Source organism: Balaenoptera acutorostrata, chromosome 17 (genome assembly GCF_949987535.1).
Source record: "Balaenoptera acutorostrata chromosome 17, mBalAcu1.1, whole genome shotgun sequence".
In the NCBI taxonomy this organism is placed as follows: Eukaryota; Metazoa; Chordata; class Mammalia; order Artiodactyla; family Balaenopteridae; genus Balaenoptera; species Balaenoptera acutorostrata.
Window position 1 is genome coordinate 42,494,523 of NC_080080.1, and position 24,723 is coordinate 42,519,245.

Below are 24,723 nucleotides of genomic sequence, written 5' to 3' on the forward strand. Positions count from 1 at the left end.
TTGCTCTTTAGTTCTTCTAGTTCCTTGTTAAAGGTTTCTTTATTTTCTCCATTCTATTTCCATGGTTTTGGATCATCTTTGCTATCATTACTCTGAACTCTTTTTCAGGTAGACTGCCTATTTCCTATTCATTTGTTTGGTCTGGTGGGTTTTTACCTTGCTCCTTCATTTGCTGTGTATTTCTCTGTCTTCTCATTTTGCTTAACTTACTGTGTTTGGGGTCTCCTTTTCACAGTCTGCAGATTTGTAGTTCCTGTTGTTTTTGGTGTCTGCCCCCAGTGGGTAAGATTAGTTCAGTGGATTGTGTAAGCTTCCTGGTGGAGGGGACTGGTGCCTGTGTTCTGGTGGATGAGGCTGGATTCTGTCTTTCTGGTGGGCAGGACCACATCCAGTGGTGTGTTTTGGGGTGTCTGTGAACTTAGTATGATTTTAGGCAAACTCTCTGCTAATGGCTGGAGTTGTGCTCCTGTCTTGCTAGTTGTTCTGCAGGGGGTGTCCAGCACTGGAGCTTGCTGGTCATTGAGTGGAGCTGGATATTAGTGTTGAGATGGACATCTCTGGGAGAGCTCTTGCTGATTGATGTTATGTGGGGCCAGGAGTTCTCTGGTGGCCCAATGTCCTGAACTTGGCTCTCCCACCTCAGAGGCTCAGGCCTGACACCCGGCCAGAGCACCAAGACCCTGTCAGCCACACAGCTCAGAAGAAAAGGGAGAAAAAATAGAAAGAAAGAAAAATAAATAAAATTAATAAAGTTATTCAGCTAAAAACTTTTTTTAATTATTAAAATAAAAATATTAAAAAAAGAAGAGAGCAGCCAAACCAATAAACAAATCCACCCATGATAACAAGTGCTAAAAACTAAACTAAGATAACCATATAAATTAGAAACTAGTCAGTTGCATACAGCAAACCCGAAGTCTACAGTTGCTCCCAAAGGCCACCACCTCAATTTTGGGATGATTCATTGTCTAGTCAGGTATTCCACAGATGCAAGTACATCAAGTTGATTATGGAGATTTAATCTGCTCTTCCTGAGGCTGCACAGAGAAATTTCCCTTTCTCTTCTTTGTTTGCACAGCTCCTGGGGTTCAGCTTTGGATTTGGCCCCACCTCTGCATGTAGGTCATCCTCTGGTGTCTGTTCTTCACCCAGACAGGAAGGGGTTAAAGGAGCGGCTGAATAGGGGGCTCTGGCTCACTCAGGCCAGTGGGAGGGAGAGGTATGGAATGCGGGGAGAGCCTGTGGCGGCAGAGGCCAGTGTGACGTAGCAACAGCCCAAGGCACGCTGTGTGTTCTACTGGGGAAGTTGTCCCTGGATCACGGGACCCTGGCAGTGGCGGGCTGCATAGGGTCCCGGTAGGGGAGGTGTGGATAGTGACCTGTGCTTGCACACAGGCTTCTTGGTGGCTGCAGCAGCAGCCTTAGCATTTCATGCCTGTCTCTGGTGTCCGCGCTGATAGCTGCAGCTCGCGCCCTTCTCTGAAGCTTGTTTAGGTGGTGCTCTGAATCCCCTCTCCTTGTGCACCCCGAAACAATGGTCTCTTGCCTCTTAGGCAGGTCCAGACATTTTCCTGGACTCCCTTCCAGCTAGCTGTGGCGCACTAGCCCCCTTCAGGCTGTGTTCATGCAGCCAACCCCAGTCCTCTCCCTGGGGTCCGACCTCCGAAGCCAGGGCCTCAGCTCCCAGCCCCCACCCGCCCCGGAGGGTGAGCAGACAAGCCTCTCGGGCTGGTGAGTGCTGGTCGGCACCGATCCTCTGTGCAGGAATCTCTCCGCTTTGCCCTCCGCACCCCTGTGGCTGTGCTCTCCCCCATGGCTCCGAAGCTTACCCCCTCCACCACCCCCCATCTCCACCAGTGAAGGGGCTTCCTAGTGTGTGGAAACTTTTCCTCCTTCACCGCTCCCTCTCAGAGGGGCAGGTCCCGTCCCTATTCTTTTGTCTCTGTTTTTTCTTTTTTCTTTTGCCCTACCCAGGTATGTGGGGAGTTTCTTGCCTTTTGGGAAGTCTGAGGTCTTCTGCCAGCGTTCAGTAGGTGTTCTGTAGGAGTTGTTCCACAAGTAGATGTATTTCTGATGTATTTGTGGGGAGGAAGGTGATCTCAGCTTACTCCTCTGCCATCTTGAAGGCCCTCTCCCTGATATTTGCTTAATCACAATTCTATCAGCACCTGTTCATCTGAATTACAAATGTGCTAACGGCAGGTAAAATTCACTGAGGAGCGCACACTCCACAGCTGAAGCCCCTTGTGCTTCATGAAGCGCTTCTGCACACGCTCCTTTTCTTCTCACGCTGACTCTGAGGGAGGCAGAAATAGCCCCGTTGTACAGATGAGGTTCAGGCCCACAGCAAGATACAGTCAGTCCCCCAGGGATGGCAGAGTTGGGAACTTGACCCCAGGCTTCTGACTCCCTTCAGGAAATGATTTCTGTTGGGGCCTGGCATTGCCATTTACTAGCTCTGCGACCTTGACCAAATGTTGTAACCTCAGACCTCAGTTTTTTGATCTGAAACATTGGTGAAATGGCAACACCTTCTTGATAAGGACATTAGAGGATTCGGTGTGAAAATACATATATAGCTCTTAACACAGCCCCCAGAAGGTAGCAGTCAATTTAATAAATGTCCAGCATTATCTTAATTCTAATTAATTAGAGTGAGGGCAGAAGCCAGGATTCTGCCTGTGGACAGATGTGTTTTCGCTTCTTGCCAAGGGGACCAAACTTGTCTAATCCAAGAGTCAAATGGTGCCCACTGGGGACTGCTGACTCAGCCTCTCTATGGGAGGACCTGGAAATCAGTAATTTTAGTGCCCTGCAAAGTGTTCCTCCTTTACTCTTGCATTACTACCACACTTCCCTTTTGACACCAGGTTTGTGGGTTTTCCACACATCAAGCCATTCTCCAACAACAGCCTGATGTCCTACAATTTAACTCAGTTCTGACACTGTCTACCTGGAGATAGCATCAGACCCCACAGGTTAAGGGCTCAGTCCCACAAGACTCCCCCCACCCCACTTCAAGAGTCAGTTGCAAGTCCTAGGTTGTCACCTGTCCTTCTGACTGACTGGCTATAAATCAGAGGTTCCCATGACTCTCTCCTTGGGTTGGATCATTTGCTAGAACAGCTCACAGAGCTCAGGGAAACATATTTACCAATTTTTATTTAACAAAGGATATGATAAGGGATATAGATGAGCAGCCAGATGAGGAGATACATAGGGCGAGATCTGGGAGGGCCCCAAGAGTAGGAGCTTCTGTCCCATGGAGTTAGGGTGTGTATCACTTTCCCAGAACATGGATGTGTTCACTAACCCACAAGCTCTCTGAAGGCCTTACTTTGGGGATTTTTACTGAGGCTTCATCATGTAGACATGATTGATCATTAACTCAGTCTCCAGCCCCTCTCCCCTTCCGGGGGAGGGGGGTGTGGGGCTGAAAGTTCCAAGCTTCTAATCATGGCTTGGTCTTTCTGGTAACCAGCCCCCATCCTGAAACCATCCAAGGAGCCACCAAGAGTCACCTCATTAGAATAAAAGGCACTCTTATCATCCAGGAAATTCCAAGGGATTTAGGAGCTCAGTGTCAGGAACCAGGGGCAGAGACCAAAAGATACATTTTTTATTGTTTCACTTGCCCCAAGTGATGCTTAGGATTAAGCAAGTTTTAGAAGTGCTGTCCTCTCTCTGTTTACTGCTGCTCCAAGCTCTCGCCTGTTGTGTGGTAAATCATCATACTCTTGGGACTAAGCAGGTGTCAGGAGCCAGGAAGGCAATTTCTTTGAGCCCTGCCTGGCTCATCAATAACTTTCCTGGCACCCCCTTTCTTGAAATTCAGGGGTTTGTTTTGGCTTTAATTTTTTTTTTAATACAAATTTTGTCACTTCTTCATGATAGCTGATCCTTTTTAATTCTTAGTATGTGACTTATTTTTAACCAGCCAGAGTATCATCTGGAAAACAAATGTGCACTTTTTTCTCATCACTGATGATTGGTGAAAATGTTAAATATCCCCAGTCTCAATTCCTTTCCTTCAGCACTTTATCTCTGCTTCCAGGTTGAATCTAAATCATGGGGTTTGACCTTTTGAGCAGTTGTACGCAGAAGAGGGATTGTGGCATGAGTATGTGTTTTCAGCTTACCTGATGAGTAAGTTGCCCAGATGGGCCCAAGGTTATCCCAAGAGGCCATGAGGGTCTCTTGACTTGGCTTTGAAGGCCTGCCATGTCATGAAAGACAGTATACGTGGTTTGACAAGGCTTGTCCTTGATTAAACTCTGCTGATTATCATTTGCAAATTTAGCATCTTCCATTTCTAATTTTATCCCTGGAAAATTTGGTTCAGTGTTTTACCTGGTGTGAAAGTTAAGCAGACTGATTGATGGCAGGCTGATTCTTCCATTCAGTAAATGTTTCAGGAGCACTGACACCCTCTCCTAGGAGGGTGACTCCCAGGAGACTGACACTGGTCTCCCTGCCCAGGTCAGATAAATTCAAATCCATCCCTCCCATGGCTGCTCCCAGAGTTAACTTTCTACAACACAAATCCCCCCCTTGTCAGTCTTGTACTCACCACCTGTCTCTGCTCATCAAGAATAAAGTCCCAACTTCTTAGCTTGATGTGCATCTTCTCTGTCATCTCTCTCTTCTCTCAGCTTCACATGTTCTGTTCTGGTAACACAGGCTGCTCCTCATCTGCAGATATACCATCTCATTTCTTTACCCCTCACCTCTGGTGACCACATGAAGGGATGGAAAAGCCAGGGAGGGCACTTAGGACCCGATGGCAAGAATGGGGGGTGTGCATCCTCTGCCTGAGCACACAGAATGCTGTGCTGCCTGTCTGAGCCTGGGTGTGGCTGGACCCACAAGGAACAGAGTGCTGTGTCCTTTATCCACATGGCAGGCTTGCTCTGGGGGCCGCTGCCTTTCTGCTCCATCAACCAGACCTTCTCAGTTTGACACCCCTGCCCTTATCCCTTGAGATGATGAATGGGTCCCGGGGAGTCAGATGCTCCAGCTTGCACGCACTTCCTCAAAACCCTCCAGGTGAGGGGCCCTTTCAGACCATGTGGTAGTGATCAAGAGATCATCATGGGGTTGTGCCCTGCAGGCAGTGGGTGCTTATCTCTATGAAAAACCTCTTTTTTTACATCTTAGCTAGCTTACAAAATTTTATATCCTGTATTTTAACAAAGGTCAATTGATTCTTATTTTCTATCTCAAATGACCTTGAGTCTTCATACTTAATTCTTTCTCTTCCATATGGGCAAACTTTCTATTATACTTTCTTTTGAACTAGAAATTGGGTTGTGATGTTGTGTGTGTTTGTGTGTACATGGAGGAGACGGTTTCTAGAGAGTGGGGATTTTCTCCAGAATCTCTTTCCCACTGGAGTCTGCAAGGGCTTGAGAAGGACCAAGGCCTTCTCATTTTTATCTTTCCTAATGGATATACTATAGGCACTGCATGTCAGGGAAGTGATGAGAAGCAAAGAAGAATATAAAACAATTCCTCTTCTCAGAGAGCTCATGGTCAATAAGGATCTAGAATACATAACCAAACAATTAGAATCCTGAGTTAAGTATGATGAGATTACAGAGGACATGGAGCTCACCCATTTGGGGATAGAGAGGAAGGTCCAGGGAAGCCAATATGGAGAGGACAGCATTGAGCCAATTTTTGACTGAGGGGGAGAATTTTTTCAGATGTTGGGGAAGGGCAGGCCAAGCTAATGCAATCATGTGTCAGTTTTTCTCTTCATGAAAGGATACTACCATTTTTGTTTAACTGATGACAAACTGATATAAACTCAAGTTAAAGAGCTGACAGCTCACCAAGAGATCCTGGGTCCTCCAGGCCTGGAAGAGTGAATAAAACAGTGCAGTTCCCATAATCTGTAATGTGCCTTTTGGGCTTTACTTTGATTCCTTCATCTTTTTGAGGTCATGGGTACCTTTGAGACTCTGACAAAAGCTACATATCCTCTCCCTACCAAAAGATTCACATATGTATTGTTAAACAACAAAAATTCAATTGAGTAAATTTAAGGATCAAATTGGCTTTATTAAATACTTCATAAATCGTGTCATCCCATTTAGCAAAAAGAAAGAAGCTCCACCAAGCTGTAGAAAAGAAAAGACTTTTTAAAGGTAGAAAGGGGAGGGACAAAGGAAATTATTAACAAAGAATTCATTGTTTCAGACAAGGTTGCCCCCCTAAGGGGAACAAAAGGGCCTATGGGGTGGATTACCTCACTAGTGCTGACCAGATAATTTAAGACTGACTGGTTAAAGGTTGCATTCCTGGAGCAGGGATTGAAACTGCAATAAGTTAGTTATTAAGTTTTGATTTGCTTACATGGGGTTTAGCACAAGTGACTCCATTTTGGGCCTACTGTTTCTTTTTAACAATTTTCCCCTTTTGATCAGACTCTCAGCTTATCTGAGAGATGTGATCAAAATTTAAGGCATTAAATGCCACTATCACATACCTCTCTGTAGTTCTCTCAGCTTCTGTTGATCCTCTGTGTGGTATTCACAAGTCATAATGTTATTTTGCTTAATCTCTGTGATAGTCACAGGCATCAGCTTCAGGTTCACAATTTTTAAGTTGGTCATTCTCTTTGTCTCTTTTCTGATGTTCTAGTCTTAGGGAGACTTGGTAGTTAGCAGTTGTGAGCATGCATTTAATGCTTTTGAGAGAATACAGCACATGAGGGAGAGTACTCTGATTCTAACAAGCAGGATAATTCCCAATGTTTGGAGTGCACTTTGGAGTCATGGTCCCCAAGACCCAAAGCAATCAAATCAAATAAGTCAAAGAAAGACTCCATTGCAGGAGTCACCCTTTTAAGCCAAGAGGAGTGGCTTGCTCAGTGATCTTATGGAACTGAATTTCAGCTTCCCCAGAAGTGTTACTCCAGCTGCAGCAGGTGGTGTTGGCCACAGTGCAGACACCTCCTTGCTCAGCTAAAAGAGAATCAAGGGCTATATTATAATCAAGAACAACTTTGGCCAGAAAGTCTAAAGATTTTTTTGTTGGACAGCTATTGCTCTAACAGAGGATTTTTCAATATGTTTCAATATTTTCAAGAGTTAAGGAAAGGTTCCTGATCTAGTCTCATTTACATATACTCTTTTTTTTTTCTCTCATTTACATATACTCTTAACTGGGGAAGTATGGCCCTGCTAAAGGAAGTGAATCCTGAGTCATGAATACCTCTTGATAATGCCTTTCTAACTCAATGATGTAAATCCAGGGGAGTCAACCAATGAGGTGTCTCAGTTTGTTTGTGAACAGTTAGGGGAACAGTTAGATAACCTAAGAGACATTGCCTGATATGTACCAGCCGTCTAGGTACATAAGAAGAATGACAACCACCACAGAAAAAGATAAATCCCATCGGGACACAAATCACTTCCACCAAGGTGGCACTGTTAATAGATTCACTTGCAAGGATAGTTGCATTTGCCTGTTCAAGCTAGATGTCAGTTAGGTTTTCTCCTAGCCTGAAATAGTAGTTGTTTTAAATTTCAGAGGTTACCTCCCTTAGCAATGGCCTGGAAGATACAGATGATGGTGTTACCTTTCCAGGCCAATGCCAGAGTAAAAGAAAGGGAAAGAAAAAAGAAAGTTTCTTGTTCAGTTGAAGTGTGAAGTCTTGATGTGGTGTCTTGGAAGGAAGCATCTACCTCAGTGTCAGCTACTTCTCTTCCCAGTCAATTTGATTTGGAGATTTCCAGCATTTGTATAAGACCAGATGTCAAGTGGAGCTTTCTTCAGCTGTGAGATGTGTATCCAAGGTTTAAAACCCTGAAGTTTGGCTGCCATCTGGGTAGTGAGGAGGACCTGGTATAGTCGCTTCCAAGGAGATTCAAGGGCAGTCTTTGTTCTTAGTGATTCCAATTCAGAAGGGTGGGAGAAAACTGGAAACATTAGCTTGGAAAGTTGTGGCCAGATATTTGAGGAAAGTAGAAAAATTCAGGATCCAGTCCAGTTTACAGGTATGTAACAAATCCTTAAAGATAATTAGCAGGATTAGAATCTAATATAGATAAAGGTACAAACATAATTTATTAAGCAGTTATTCCTGCTTTTTAAAAAAAGTCTTTTTAAGGATAATCCCACTAAAACTTAATTTGTTTGCATTAAATTTGCCTTGATTATTTACATAAGTGCAGCAAGAATAGTGATTGACTATATAAGCTCTTTTTTTTTAACATCTTTATTAGAGTTAAATTGCTTTACAATGGTGTGTTAGTTTCTGCTTTATAACAAAGTGAATCAGTTATACATATACATATACATATGTTCCCATATCTCTTCCCTCTTGCATCTCCCTCCCTCCCACCCTCCCTATCCCACCCCTCTAGGTGATCACAAAGCACAGAGCTGATTTCCCTGTGCTACGCGGTTGCTTCCCACTGGCTATCTATTTTACGTTTGGTAGTGTATATATGTCCATGCCACTCTCTCACTTTGTCACATCAAGCTCTTTTTAAGATTGCTTTGCTGGAACCTTGGAAGCAAGGTACTCTCTGAGTCTATGTACATCTCTCTCAAATGTGACAATTCAGTCCAAGCCTTGGTAATATGGTCAATGTTTCCAGTTGTGTTCCATTACAGGAGAACAGATTCTTATTGAACTTATGTGAATGACTGCCTATATTGCCATGAAAAGAATACATTAAGAGTTTCTGAATCCTCGAGAGATCATGTAGAAAAAAATGTCATTTTTGTTTACAAAGGTATAGTGTATCAATTGCTGTAAGTCATAGATTGCTTAAGAGAAAAGATTTCTTTAAATCTGGAAAACCAAAACATTAAGGAACCAGCAGTGTTTTAAAAGTCATACAAATTATAATCAATCATCCTCCTCAGTTTATTTAATCCAATGTAATTAATACTTGCTCTATTTGAATCTAGTTTTTCCACTAGTTCTGGAAATTCTTACTCAGTTTAGTTTTATGATCTTAAAATGATCAGAAACCTGTATTCTAGAATACCTGTCCGAGTCATTTTTATGGATTTCTCTGAAGATGAAGCAGTTTTGTAGGAACATTTTTGCAAAAGCATTAGAATAAAAAAATTAACTATCTGTAAATGACAAAATCCTTAAAATGCCCATTATTAAAGATCTAATGAGAATTCATTATAATGAAATTGACAAGGAAATTTGGTTATTTTTGTAATATGTAATATTTAAGATAATAATTACAATTATGACTGATAACATCATACCAGGAAATAATAGATTTCCAGGAATTTTATCCCATTTCTGTAACACTTATAACATGTACCTATACAAATATAACATAAAGAAGGCTCGGTATTACTTGTTTGACGATTTTTCCCATATAATTTAACATAGCAAATAAGCCTAATTAGTGTAACATCTCTCTTTTTATAAGGAGAAGGAAGAAATCTTTTCTGATTTTTCCAAAGGCCCTCTGGAAAATCCCAAAGTTATTTCCAGGTCAAAAAGACTTCACTTAGAATTTGTTTTGGGGAAGTTTGCCAAAAACTTCAAAAGGTTTTGGACACTTGGCTAAAAAGGATTACAGATCATTATGAAACAATACTTAATTATCCACTTAATTATCCAAAGTGACAATAAAAGATTTCAAGAGTAAATGCAATAAGTTACATACTTCTGAGCCAAACTTTGCTCTTTTAATATTGAGACGACTCAGTTTACTTAAGTAATCAAAGACCTGATAATAAAGATATAAAACACAAAAAGTTATTTTGATAAAACACAAAATCTTTGCTTTCCAGGCAGGTTATTTTAAAGGTAAAGAAAAAACTTTGTTTCAATTTCTTATTAAGAGTAGATCTCATTTATTAGTAAATCTAATAAAACTTTGTCCTTTTAACAGAGGAAAGAAAATTAAGTTTTAGTTTTACATAAGTATACTACTGGTATTAAATCTTATTTTAAAACCCTTATAATAACAATTAAATTTTTAGCCAACTTGACCACACAAGATTTCCTCTTTCTTCCTCTCTTTTTCTTTTTTTCTCTTTCATTCTTCTTAACTACCTATGTCCATAGTTTGTCCTTTTTTTTTCTTCCCATTTTGAAATAACTAGTTTTACTTTAGAGCAAAATCACTTTTATTTCCCGCAACAAAATGTATCTCCATACTTCATACCCTTTTAACCAAAAAAAAAAAACCAACTCCAAAACAAAAAACACATCCAATTTTCCTTGCATACAGAGTTGTTTCTTATTATTTTAAATTGCATATATTAGAATTCTTAACCCTTAGAAACCTTAATTTATAGTGAAAATTTAGTAAGCAGTTGTGAACTATTACACTAGCATTCTTTAGATTAGCAAATTTGTGAATACATTTCATAATTTTTAGAAATACATGCTCCTTCATAGTAAAATTTGTAATGTGGCACAAACCATATATGCTAATAGAGCCAAATATCTTTAGTTCCTCTGCAAAAGGAAACCAAAAGTAGGTAAAAATCTATGTTCAGTAATTAATGTTTTAGTATTTTATATTATTTAGAAGTGATCTAGATATTCAATGAACTTCTATCATTTAATTTAGCAAAATGCTAAGGGTGTAAGTTATTAAAGAGATTTGGGAGACTAAGTACACATACCATAAAATATAATTATTGCAGAAAAAAGGTTACCTAAAAACTCTTATCCCACTTCCATCTATCTAAATCACTTGCTCCCAACTAGTATGTTTAGATTACCCATGAAAACTTCATGAGACATTAGACAAAGTCAGCCATCACCCCAAGCTATTTTTTTTTTTAATTTTTTGCTGACAAATTTTGTAACAGAGATAACATGGACTTATTTGACTAATAAACCCATGTAGAATAAAATTTGTGTGCCTGTATTATATTCAGTGTAATTCTAGACACATTCTATTTTAATCAAACCAGCAACTTTAAATTAACTTTGATATAAAATATTTTCCCAGAATATATAAACCTGAAAAACATTTGGATTAGCCTCTATTATATTTTTAAGACTTTCTATGAAGACTAAATTTATATAAATGCTTGTTTGTTTAAGCCAGCTAAATAGAACTCTTTTGTAAATGAGTTTTAGCAATACCATACATCTGCAACACATGTATATGTAGACACACACGAACATACAGACGGATGCAGAGACCTTATCGCTTCTGTTTTACTAGTTATTAAAAGAGTTGAATTTAAGTTGCTTTTTTTGGTCCTAAATTTCAAATGACCTTTCCCCTTTTTGTTTTTCTTCTGATAAAACTTACCTCCCTGAAGTTTGTACTTTAACATTTACATCTCAGAGGCACAGGGAAAGAATGCAAGTTATAAGCCTTTTAAGATAAAATAGGGGAGGTTTGGAGATGATTGGTAAAAGGAATAGGTGAACTTTGAATCGCCTCTAGAGCTGCATATCTAGTTTTGCAAAGATTTGTAAGATGAAAAGAATTGCTCTTGATTCCTCAAGGAATTGGGTTGAAACCTAAATGACATCATAAATAGCTTGTCAGTGTTCAGCCTGTTTAAATGGTAAATGTTTCTGGCAGTATTAAAGAACTCCATGGACCCAAGAGGCATCCTCAAAGAGGGTGCAAAGGTTACTACCTTTCCAAGATCCAGAGTTACTCCCAAAGATAGCGAAGGGGAAAAACTGACAGCCTGCTTGCCCTAGGTAGGCAGAAAGCCAAGCCAAGCTCTTATTTTATTAATAAAAGGTAACTAATTAATAGTTTCTTCAGAGTGGAGAGGCAATTCAGACAGAAAATTACCAGAATGAATATTCTAATAAAGGAGGATGGAGGGGAACACTAGGAATTATGTCAGTCCTATAGTCTTTTTTGGGTACCTTTTATATCTCTAATTTTTTATTAGCCTCTTGCAATGAAATTTTCAATGACACTATTTTGGAATTTTTAAGTCTTTTGGAGGCTTCTGCATGCCAATTAAAATAGGTATTCCTTGATTTTAAGTGCAATTCTTAAATGCTTTTATCTAATTGGAACGTTCCTCATGATGGTCATTGTCATCCCCCTGAGGGCTGGCAGCAGTTTGCTAGGACCCTTAGCAGCAAATGGAGTTCAACTTCCATTACTTTCTGTTCAGCCATATTTGCGACCTCAGTCCGATGGTTACCAAGCCAAGTTCTTATGCACAAAATTCTAGGTTGTCTTTAGTAAAATTTTGGCCATTTTTTGGTAGGTATTTATAGCTCCTGAGACATAGTTTTTAGACATAAAATAAGCAAGTATGCTGGAAGGTGGCACACTTAACTCTTTAGAGTTTATGGATCCCATTAGCTATGCTGAACTAATACCTAAAAGGCCTGTGCCACTGACTTGGGGATTGTGCATTGTTTTACCATGTATTGTACCTTGTTGCACAGAAATTTTCTTTAGGTTGGCAGGTGGTCTGTATCAATCTAACCTGTTCTATGAACAACTTATCCTAATACAGGAGTCTTTGAGTTAGGTGGTGAGCACTCTAACAGCCCTTAAATGCTCCATATGTACCCACCAAATTTTGCAGCTTTTTTTTTTTTTTTTTGGCTTCTGAGATCTCTGCTAGCAATAGCCCTTATCTACACAAAATAAGACAAACAAACATGTACACCTTAACACACCAGAGGTAACCAAGAGATGTTACTGCAGACTGACCAAGAGAAGGCTGTGCACACCATCAGCAATTCCCAGCGTGGATTAAGTCAACAGACTCCAGTAAATGGGGACTGTGGAGTGGAACTAGGGAAAGGGATTCTATACAACCGAGGGGAACTTCAGACAGAACCAAGGGCTAGCGACTCAGGTTCTGCATGGAACCATCTGCCAGCTCAAGTTGACCCACTGAGCCCTGGACTGGAAAGCCAATTGGATCAGGAGCTAAACACAAAGAGAGTGGAGCTCAGAGGGGTTTACCCCCAGCTCTTAGAAATGGCAAGAAGGACGGTGAACTTAGAGTTTTTGAGGGGTACCACACCTGTGTTTCTCATTGTCCTCAAAGCTGTTGTAAGTCTCCTTCAATCCCACCACTGCCACCAAATTTGTTAACAAAAATTCAACTGAGGAAATTTAAGGATCCAATTGGCTTTAGTAAACAATTAATGGATTGGGCATTAGCAATCTAGCAAATAGAAAGAACCTCTGCCAAGCTGTAGAAAAGGAGAGGTTATTAAAGGCAGAAAGGAGGCGGAAAAAGGAAATTATTAGCAAAGAATGCATTGTTTCAGGCAAGGTTGCCCTCCTAAAGAGAACAAAAGGGCCTATTGGGCAGATTACCTCACTAGTTCTGATGAGGTAATTCCAGGTTGATTGGTTAAAGGTTGCATTTCTGGGCAGGGGTTGAGACTGTAATTAGGTTAGGTATTAAGTTTTGGTTTGTTGACATGGGGTTTAGCACAAGTGACCCCATTTTGGGCCTCCTGTTTCTTTTTAACAATACAATATTTAGAGTTTGGTTTCTAGGAGTTCATGGATCCCAGGAAGCCCCTTTTTTCCCCTTTAGAAGCCCTACTTTAGGGTCTGTCTCACTCCTCAGCAGGTCTCTAGGATTAGGACTTTTTCCCCATAGAATTATGGACTCTGCCTTGAGAGAAACCTTAAAAGAATGTAAACCAATCGTTTGGGTGATATTTTTTAAAAAACCAATTGCTTAAATGATACTTAAGTCCTTTTATGCTAGCCTGACATGTATTGTTTAAGCCTATTCTTGAAAGCTTCCAGAGTTACGAACTTGCTTTTTGAAGCAACTCTTTCTGTCTTGGGTAACCCTAACCGTTAAATTCTTCCTCAAACTAAACCAAAATTAGTTTCTTGATTTTCATTCCTGGTCCTGTCCGACATGGCTTGAACCAGAGCAGACCATCGATTTCTTGATTGTCTCTGCTAACCTCTCCCACCCTCCATGAGTTTAAAGTCTTTTATTTTGAGGTTTGAGTCCTGAGGTTTCTGGGAAATCATCCTCCACCAATGTGGAAATCTCTGCATAAGCATTTCCCAATGACTTCTGAGAACCGTCTTGAGAGAACCAGTAAGTTTCTGCTGAATGAATGAATTACTCCAGGGTTAATAAATTTGAGGAGTGCTGCATTGATTTCCTCTTCTAGGAGAGTCAGAACACACATTAGCATCTTAAAAGTCCTGAGAAGTCCTGCAGCAAAAACTTTTCCATGGCTCTATTATCCTGAAAAGTAAGTTTTTGCTGACACTAGATTAAGAACTGCTGCTCTGTAAGCGTTTTTCAAGGAACATAGGGAATGAATCTTAAGAGAGCTAATTATCCCCCAATTAATTTTCCTTCTTTTTTTCCCCTACACAGCCTCTTGATTTTGAAGCAGTAGCCGCTCACAATATTGTGTTCCAAGCAGAAAATCCTGAGCCTCTGGTGCATGGTGTACAGTACAATGCCAGCTCTTCTGCTACATTCAGACTTATTGTGACAGATGTGAATGAAGCACCACAATTTTCCCAACAAGTATACCAAGCAAAAGTCAGTGAGGATGTGGCTAAAGGCACTAAAGTGGGCAACGTGACTGCCAAGGATCCGGAAGGTCTGGACATAAGGTAGAGGAGAGCAGTGCTGGGCAGGCCTAGCCGTGCGCTGTGACCACACATGGTGGGGAGGAAGAAGGGCTGGGAGGGGCAGAGAAGCTGGCCTGACTCCAGGACTCTCCCCTAAGGGAGCAGCCAGCAATCTGAGGCCATGTCGCAGTGCACTTGGTGAATCTGCCCTTGGTTCTGGCAGGTGCCTGTACCCTGGGGGGCATCAGTGAGAATCCAGGCTCGGGCAAGCAGGAAGCGGGTCAGATTCCACCCTAGCCTGCCTACTGCAGGTCCCAGCTGAGAGCTGGTGAGTTCAGGAAGTGGGGTCTAGAGACTGGGCTGTCCAAAGCTAGGCCCTCTGTCTGGACCAGTCATGGGACAAGGGTCTGGGGAAGAGTTCCAGCCCCTAAGGCGGACTGGAGTTCTAAACAGAAGAATAAAGCAAAAAACCTGACTGGGCAGACTCAACCACCTGACAGGGTGAAGGGAATCTTCTCAAAGAGGGTTGTATAGGATCCTCAGCTTTGCAGAGAGCAGGTCTGGGGCAACAAGACTCATTCCAGATCTCAGCCCTGGAGAGATGAGTATATGGGCTAAGAAGGTTAAACAAGATGTATAACTCTTTCTATCTTAGCAATTCTCAATCTTTTTTTTTTTCAGTGCAATAGAACCCACACAGATTTGCCTTAAATATGTACAATGATAATTAATTTTTCCAAGATAACATATGTATATGTATGTATCCATATCTGTATCAATATCTATAACCTTTTTAAGATCATCTAGTTAATAAGCACACAGATAGGACTTGAACCCGGATCTTTTGCTTCTATTGTATAACATCAGTCCTACTGTCCATGGCATGACAAATATTTTAGCATGACTTAAAACCCATGCATGTGGTTATGAATGACAATTCCTTAAGTGCCTCTAAACATTTAAGGGGAGTTTTCCCTCCCATTGAGCGATCATTTAGGCAATTGGAATCAGTTCCAAGACCTTTTTCTTATTGTCTGTCAAAGATCCCACCTACTGTTTTGTTCTGCAAGCACTTGCCAACTTTCATAAAGACAAATATGAGAAAGGAAAGAAGACTTGGGTTGTATTGTATGGATAGTGTAGATACTGCTTCATACATCAGAGTCACTAATTATGATGAGGCACAAAATGTTCCTAATTTAACAACCATTTATTGTTTAACAAATGCTTCTATCTCCCTTATGAGAATGCTATGAAAGTTATTAGTCAGAGACAAGTGAGTAAAAATTTGAGTTTATGAGTGGAGAAAACAAAGGCATTTAAGATCATTCCTCAGATGGATCCAGGAAAAGATATAACGCATGTACTATTAAGTTAAAATCAGGAAGATGAGAAAGAAGACTGAGAAAGGGAGTGTCCTGTAAGAGACAAATGAAAAAAATACTTCATGAATGAGGAATAATCAATAGTTCGAATGCTAGTAATGAGTCAGTTAAGAATTAAGGATGACTCCAAAGCTGCCAAAGCCTGAGCAATTTAATTCTTTTCTTTCTTTCAGGTCCACAAACTTAGAATCCATTAGCACCCAATGGCTCCTAATCCAATGTATCAGTAAATATTAGAGATTCTTTCATTGAAACATATCCAGAATCCACCTGCTTCTCACCACTTCTGCAATGGTCCAGGTCACCATAATCATCTCCTCCACCCCTCCCTGAGTCCATTCACTGCAATCAGAGTGTGGGTCTTTAAAAAAGTAAATCAGATCATGTGACTCCTCTGAAAACCCTCCAAAGGGTGTCTGTCTCACTCAGAAATCCCAACTACATAGGAATTTTTAATTCACCGAACATACACATAACCTAACACAGTGCTTGGCATATAGAATATTCTAACACTGGGGAAAAATTAATTTGAACTAACACATCATAACTTCTTAATCATTCTCCTACTACTGGACATGTAGGTTGCTTCCAGTTTTTTTTTTTTTAATTCTAGAAAAGTTTTGAATGTATGTATATAATTCTTTTTTTTAACTTCTATTCAATTGTTTTTTATTTGGAGAACATTTCCAGAGGTGGGATTCTTTGACCTAAAGATGTAGACATCCTTATGGCTCTGATGTGTTGTTCCCAAAAGGCTATAGAAATTGGTTTTCCTGGGTTCTAGGCTTGTCTCTCTCAAATTCACCTTTCATACACCTACCAATGAGTTCCACTGAAGACACAAACATGACTAGGTCACTGTCCTGCTTACCACCATTCCCTGGCTGCCCACTGCTACTCATGATCCAGCTCTTTCCAATCTCTCTGGCTTCATCTTTTGCCATCCACTGCGTCCTATTGATATTTTATTCCACCACTGCTGGAATGTCTGATGCCTCCACACCCTAAGCTACTCCTTGGCCTCTCAGCCTTAGTTCATACAATTCCTTGTGCTTAAAGCATCCTTCTTTTTCTTGCTTTAGTTAACATCTACTCTTTCAGAAAGACTTCTCTGGTTCCCATTAACTTATTTGGGATTCCACATGGCCTCTTTGTATTCACCACATTTTACTGGAATTATCTGTCTCTGTGTCTGTCTCCTCCACTGGCCTAGAACCTCTTTTTGTAATCTCCTCTCTTGGTCCACAGCCTGATGTTTGCTAAGCCCTCAATAGATGTCTGCTGAATGAGGAATTCACTGTGCCACCCACCAGTAGCCTCTGAGTATCCACCCATTCACACATTTCCACCAATGAGCGTTCAAGTTTTCTGAGAGGGGGCGGTTTGCTAATCAATTTTAAAAGATAATTCCAGGTTGTTTTAATTGAAAATCTTTGATTGCCAGAAAAGTTTAACTTTTTTTCTGCTAGGGTTTGTGACTATACCTTTTCTTTTAAAACAAGTACAAAAACCACTTTGTAAGGATGAACAAATCCTCCCTTTGAAGGCAGATGGTATACAAATAAAGCAGTAAAAATATTAGATCATGCTTCTTTAAATATGTTGTCAGTAATATGCAAGGAATAGTGCTGATATAATAGCATAGTGATGCATAAACTATTTTACATTTTCATGCAGAGTAACGTGGGCTTCCTTTTGTTCTTTTCTCTTACTAAAGTTATTCATTAAGAGGTGACAAGAGAGGTTGGCTAAAAATTGACCCCGTCACCGGCGAGATCTTTAGTGTGGCTCCGCTGGACAGGGAAGCTGAAAGTCTGTATCGGGTACAAGTGGTGGCAACAGAAGTAGGTGAGCCTAAATAGATAAATAAATTTAAAAAATAATAAATAAAAGGTAACACAAATGATTAGGGGCTACGTCAGTAGAAATGGGAAGGAGGGTGAGGTGGGTGGGAAACTGGGTCAAATTGTCAGAATATCTTACAGTGGAAAAATGAGAAGGGTACAAAAGTGGAGAGAAGTGCTCACACCTCAGTTTTGTTCAAGATGAGAACCCCCGTGCCCAGTAGCAGGGCTCTTTCAGGCAGGGATGCACCTGGAGGCTGGCTAGGCTTCAGGGCTGCTGCTTACTCTGGGGTGTCCTGAAGGGACCACAGCTTCTAGGAAGGTTCCTGTGTCCCCACTGAGCTACCTCCCTTCCTCCAAAGTGGCTGTGGGTTTCTCCAGGGAGCAGGGTCAAACCACTGCCCTGCTGACCTAGACCATTACTTGCTCCTTCAGGCTTAAATTGCAGTGACCGAGGTCTCATCCTTTTGAAACATAAAATGTTTTATTCAATGTTCTCAACTTTATATATGCCAGAATCACCCGGGAGCTTGTTCAATACAGATAGGAATTCACCTTGCAGATTCTGATTTGGTAGATTTGGGTGGCCCTGGATATCTGTTTTGATGAAACCGGGTGAACTTTTGAAAGGAAAGATTTATTATAAAGATAAGCCAAGGATGTTTGAATCTTATATAATCTATAAAAATAAACTCACAGGAATATTATGCTTACCAGGGATAAGGCTTGTGATTAAAACACTGAGTTTCTTTACGTTTAAATGGAATTTTCCAACTTGGAGTCGGGATTCTGTTGATCTTATGCTGGTCAGAGCCTCTAATTAGACAATAAATATATCTGCCTGGTTTACCAAAAAATTAGAATTGAACAAATTATGACTAAATAAATACAGTTTTATACCAAAGAAGGAAACTTTCAAAATGTGAAGCCCAGGGTTGGGAGCTGGAATGTGGAACATTCCAATAGGTGGGAATCATGAAAATGGTCCCTGTCTGTGAAAAGATGAAGAAAAACAAAAGTACTGCAGTCACGTTAAACCAATGAGGGTAGACATGCAGAAGCGTGTGTCGAACTTGGAATGGTGTGTGTGACTGGACCGGCCTCGCTGAGGCAGGTCGGGGACTGGCTCTCTCTCTTACTTCTAGTTGATATGCTTCTAGCACATACCACTATCACACTCTATAAATTTAACTCTCAATTTAAAAGTTCCTGATTTAATCAGCAGGAAGTTTCTGGCTAAGCCTTTGTGCTGTCCCTTCCGCTAAAATGTACTGTGGGGTCAGCACTTCGCTTTAGATGTGTCCTAAAGGCCTCTCACATTTTAGAAGTTTCATGAATCAAAACCAGGGTTCAAAACCCTGCTCTGTTTGCAGTTGTTGGCCCTGAAATGATACACATTGATGAAATGACTTCCTCCTTTGGTTAAGGAGACAGCCGACAAGAAAAGCAGGCAAATAGGGTTTACTGGAATTGAAGCAGCTCGGAGTCAGAAATTCTAGAAACATCAGGGAGAATGAGAATAGTAAGTGTTTACGTTGTACTGACCATCCTGTTCTAAGCACTTACCCCTCATACAATACTATGGGGGTAGGTACTATTATTGACCGTATTTGATGTATGAAGAAACCATGGTACTGAGAAGTAACTTGCCCATGATCACACAGTTACCAATTGTTCAGGCTACAGAGGTCAAAATTTTCTCCACAATACCACAGCAAATAACATTTGTACAGCTCTGTACAATTTTCTAAGAATACATGTCAGATCCTCATAAAGTCACGTTTTACAGCTGAAGAAATGAGCCTTAGAAAACTTAACAAACATGCCTAAGTCAGTGTTGAGCAATTAAAGGTGTGGGCTCTAGAGTCAGATCCCCTGGGTTGGAAGCCTCTCTACCGCTATGTGAACTTGGGCAAGTCACACAACTTCTCTGAACCTGTCTTCTCATCTGTAAATGTACACCAGTGTTGTTTTGAAGTGATGTATATAAAATATTAGCACATAATTCTTATTATTATCAAGACTTTCTAAGCAGAAAATGAAACTAGGTCTGAATTGTAAATTCTTGTTTAAAGAGGAGAATGAGAAAGCAGATACCCTATTTCAATGGTTCAATTCCTTAGGTGGATCCTCCTTAAGCTCCATGGCGCAATTCCACCTGACCCTCATGGATGTGAACGACAACCCGCCGCGGCTGGCCAAGGAGTACACAGGCTTGTTCTTCTGCCATCCCCCTAAAGCACCCGAAAGTCTCATTTTCGAGGCCACTGATGATGATCAGCAGTCATTTCGGGGTCGACACTTTACATTTTCCCTTGGCAGTGAAAGCTTACAAAAAGACTGGGAAGTTTCCAAAATCAATGGTGAGTTGTCAAAAGAACATCGAGAAAAACACTGATGGGCGATGGAGTGAGTTTTTATTTGCCTTGGTATGCATGCAGCACTCAACACAGAGCTTTCTTCCACGCTCCAGGAAGGAAGTTCATGCTGTGGAAACTTGCACAGGCAAGCTCTCCAGAGGGTTGAAAGCCCCCGGGGTTTGGAGGAAAGAAAGATTGTTAATACACAACATCTCTCTTAGTGTACATGAATAGTTGGACAATCAGAGCAGCATTGCAAAATTTCCAGCGGCAGCTGAGAAACAGGTTTCATCATGATTTTTTTAAAAATAAATTTATTTATTTTATTTATTTTTATTTTTGGCTGTGTTGGGTCTTCCTTGCTGCGCGGGCTTTCTCTAGTTGCGGTGAGCGGGGGCTACTCTTGGTTGCGGCGCGTGGGTTTCTCATTGCGGTGGCTTCTCTTGTTGCCGAGCATGGGCTCTAGGCATGAGGGCTTCAGTAGTTGTGGTGCACGGGCTCAGTAGTTGTGGCACGTGGGCTCTAGAGTGCAGGCTCAGTAGTGTGGCACGTGGGCTTAGTTGCTCCACGGCATGTGGGATCTTCCCGGACCAGGGCTCGAATTCGTGTCCCCTGCATTGGCAGGTGGACTCTTAACCACTGCGCACTAGGGAAACCCGCTCATCATGATTTACAAAAAGAGCTTTACTGAAATGTAATTGACTTACAATTAACAGCACATATTTAAAGCATACAATTTTATAAAAATCAATATATGTATATACTATTGAAGCCATCAGCACAATCAGATAAGAACAGTTCCACCACCCCCAAAGTTTTATGCATGCTCTGCTGCAATCCCTATTTTCCACCCCACACTGTCCATCCCTCACCCCCAGGTATCAGAGTAGTGCTGGCTTCATAGAATGAGTTAGGAAGGGTTCTACCTCTTCAATTACCTGGAAGTTTGTGTAAAATTGTTTTTTATTTCTTCCTTAATGTTTGATAGAATTCACCAGTGAAGGTTTCTGGCCCAAAGTTTTCTACAGTAGGACTCAGTGCCTACTGTAGTCCTTACCCTCTTTCAACTGGTGTCCTTACCATAAGTTAACTACAAATTCAATTTCTTTAATAGATATAGGGCTACTCAAGTTATAGATTTATTTTTGGTTGAGCTTGTTAGTTTGTTTCTTTCAAATGATTTCTCTATTTCATTTGATTTGTCTAATTTATTGGCACAAAGTTATTCATAATGTTATTTTATTATTCTTTTAATATCTGCAGAATATATAGTGATATCACCTCATTCTGATATTGGAAAATTTTGCCTCTTTTTTGGTCCTGATCAAGCTGGCTAAAGGTTATTAATTTTGTTGATATATTCTCAATGAACCAGCTTTTGGTTTCATTGATTTTGCTCTATTTTTTTGTTTTGTATTTCATTGTTCAGATCTTTGTTATTTCCTTTATTCTTCTTATGTTGTATTTAGCTTGTTCTTCTGGTTCTATTTTTATTTAGATGGAAGCTGAGGCAATTGAGAACTTTTTCTTTGTTAACACAGGCATTTGATGCTATAAATTTATCTCTTAGTGTCATGTTAGCTGTATTCTATAAAGTTTGATATGTTTTCATTTTCATTCAGTTCAAAATACTTTCTAATTTCCCTTTAGATTTCTCCTGTGACACATGGTTTATTTAGAAGTGGGCTATTTAGTTCTCATATATGTGGGGATTTCCCACATATTCCTGGTTACTGATTTCTAATTTAATTCTGTAGTGAACAGAGAACATTTGACTGGAATATTTTTAAACTTATTGAGACTTTTTTCTTTGAGTACTTTAAAGATATTTCTCCATTGTGTTCTGGATTGTATTGTTTCTTCTTCGTTCCTTTGAATGTCATGTGTCTTTTTTCTCTGGATGTCTTTAAGATTTTCTTTTTCACTAGTTTTAAGTAATTTGAGTATTATGTGACTTGGTGTAGTTTTGTTCATTTTTCTTTTTCCTAAGATTTGTCTGTCTTCTTGGATCTGAGGATTTAGACTTTTCATCAAATTTGGAAAAAAGTTAGCAGTTATTTTTTCAAATATGTTTTCTCTTTCTAATTCAGTGTTTGCGGTCACTATATAGAACATAACTACCATGAGTAATGACAACCTACTATATTTAGTATTCATTTCTACAGAGAAGTCATGAATTGAGAACTTGAAGGATGCTTTAGCATCCTTTTTGACATTATGGAGGGTACCTGTGGAGTGGTGATACTTTTGGTAGTTTAACTTATACTTATATCTAACCATTTCCCAGTCAACTTTAGTATTATATGATACAGAGATGAGCTTTATTCCTGCTCATCCAGGGGCCTACAGTTGTGTTTTCATGTCAGTCATTTTTTCCCTATTCTGACAGGAACTCATGCCAGCCTCTCCACCAAGCACACGGGCTTTGAGGAGAGAGTTTACCACATCCCAGTCCGCATCAATGATGGTGGTCGGCCACCCTTGGAAGGGACTGTCTCTTTACCAGGTAGATATTTTGCTGCAGGCAACTTGGGATAATGTCTGTCAATATGGTAGTTTGTAGGAATTCTTGTCTTTGAGATGGGATTCTGCAATTGTTCGCTCGAAAATTTATCTACGAAATATTGTTCTGTTTTTCAGTTACTTTCTGCAAGTGTGTGGAAGATAGGTGTTTCCAACCAGCAGGTCACATGCCTGGGATACCCACTGTGGGCGTGACAGTTGGTGTACTCCTTACCACCTTTTTGGTCATTGGTGAGTATAATTTCTCAGATTCAAGGATTTCTGTTCTGGGCCTTGTAAACATAAGCTCACATCAGGGTCTGACTTCATGGACTGGTCTGGGGCTGCTCAAATGGCAATCTAGGCAATAACCAAGAATATAGATCACCAGTAAACCATATCCAACTTTCCTGATTGGGAGCTACTGCTTTAGTACCACCCTCTACCTATCACTGCCTTGCTGGTTAGTTTGGGAAATACAGCATAAGAGGCTTTAAAGAATAAATTAATGTATTTTATGCCTAGTTACCAAGTTTTCATGATGAAAGAGAAAGAAATGCAGTAGCTGTGCCTCTGCTATGTGTCAGGCACTGTGCTTGGTGGGGAACACAGTGACAGACATACACAGATCCTTCACTCACAGAGCTTATGGTCTAGTCTGCCATTGTTGGAATAGGTAGAAGCTAGCCTTCCAGTGGAGATGCTGGCATACCTGAAATTTTGCAGAACTCCCCTTTTTATGTTTTGTGACTGCAGGCCTTGATTCTTTATTATCTCAGAATAATTCCACTGCATCACAGGCCTCACTCTGCCATGGCCCCTGGCCCGGCTAGACAGCAGAGTTCCCTGTCTTCTTTTTTGTAAACAGCTCAGTGCCTAGTGTAGTCCTTACCCTCTTTCAACTGGTGTCCTCACCACAAGTTAAGTATTAGAAGTAGATACTTCTGCCCATTTTTTAATTGAGTTGTTTGTTTTTTGGCTGTTGAGCTCCATGAGCTACTTGTATTTCACCAAAGAAGACATATAGGTGGCCAAGAGGCACATGAAAAGATGCTCAAAATCACTAATTGTTAGAGAAATGCAAATCAAAACTACAATGAGGTATCACCTCACACGGGTCAGAATGGCCATCATCAAAAAATCTATAAACAATGAATGCTGGAAAGGGTGTGGTGAAAAGGGAACCCTCCTGCACTGTTGGTGGAAATGTAAATTGATACAACCACTATGGAGAACAGTATGGAGGTTCCTTTAAAATCTAAAAATAGAACTACCATATGACCCAGCAATCCCACTACTGGGCATATACCCTGAGAAAACCATAATTCAAAAAGAGACATGTACCCCAATGTTCATTGCAGCACTATTTACAATAGCCAGGACATGGAAGCAACCTAAGTGTCCATCAACAGATGAATGGATAAAGAAGATGTGGCACATATATACAATGGAATATTACTCAGCCATGAAAAGAAACGAAATTGAGTTATTTGTAGTGAGGTGGGTGGACCTAGAGTCTGTCATACAGAGTGAAGTAAGTCAGAAAGAGAAAAACAAATACTGTATGCTAACGTATATGTATATATGGAATCTAAAAAAAAAAATGGTACTGATGAACCTAGTGGCAGGGCAGGAATAAAGACGTAGACATAGAGGATGGACTTGAGGACACAGGGTGGAGAGGGGGAAGCTGGGGTGAAGTGAGAGTAGCATCAACATATGTACACTACCAAATGTAAAATAGATGGCTAGTGGGATGCAGCAGCATAGCACAGGGAGATCAGCTCGGTGCTTTGCGAAACCTAGAGGGATGGGATAAGGAGGGTGGGAGGGAGGTTCAAGAGGGAGGGGATATGGGGATATATGTATGCACATGGCTGATTCATTTTGTTATACAACAGAAACTAACACAGCATTAGGAAGCAATTATACTCCAAAAAAGATGTATTAAAAATAAAAAGTAGATACTTCATCAATTCACCTGTGTAAAGGGGTTTATACAGTTCCACATCCTTTCTCTTTTAAAGGAAGAGCTGGAATTATTCTAAGTCTTCTTAATTGCTCTCTTGGCATCTCGTCTTTTCTGCTGCCATCCAATCTACCACATTGGACTCTGATTCACATC

At 40.5% G+C, this 24,723-nt stretch overlaps 1 protein-coding gene across 6 annotated transcripts in view; it reads left to right on the plus strand.

The window, feature by feature from the left end:
* The window catches only part of CDH17 (cadherin 17), a 130,023-nt gene that overhangs the window by 103,255 nt on the left and 2,045 nt on the right, over positions 1 to 24,723 (plus strand). For all 6 annotated transcript variants that reach the window (XM_057532487.1, XM_057532485.1, XM_057532488.1 and 3 more), the window contains 5 exons: positions 14,305 to 14,549; positions 17,610 to 17,740; positions 19,860 to 20,099; positions 22,486 to 22,602; positions 22,737 to 22,850. In XM_057532487.1, coding sequence (XP_057388470.1) covers positions 14,305 to 14,549; positions 17,610 to 17,740; positions 19,860 to 20,099; positions 22,486 to 22,602; positions 22,737 to 22,850 — 847 coding nt within the window. The remainder of the gene's footprint in view (positions 1 to 14,304; positions 14,550 to 17,609; positions 17,741 to 19,859; positions 20,100 to 22,485; positions 22,603 to 22,736; positions 22,851 to 24,723) is intronic.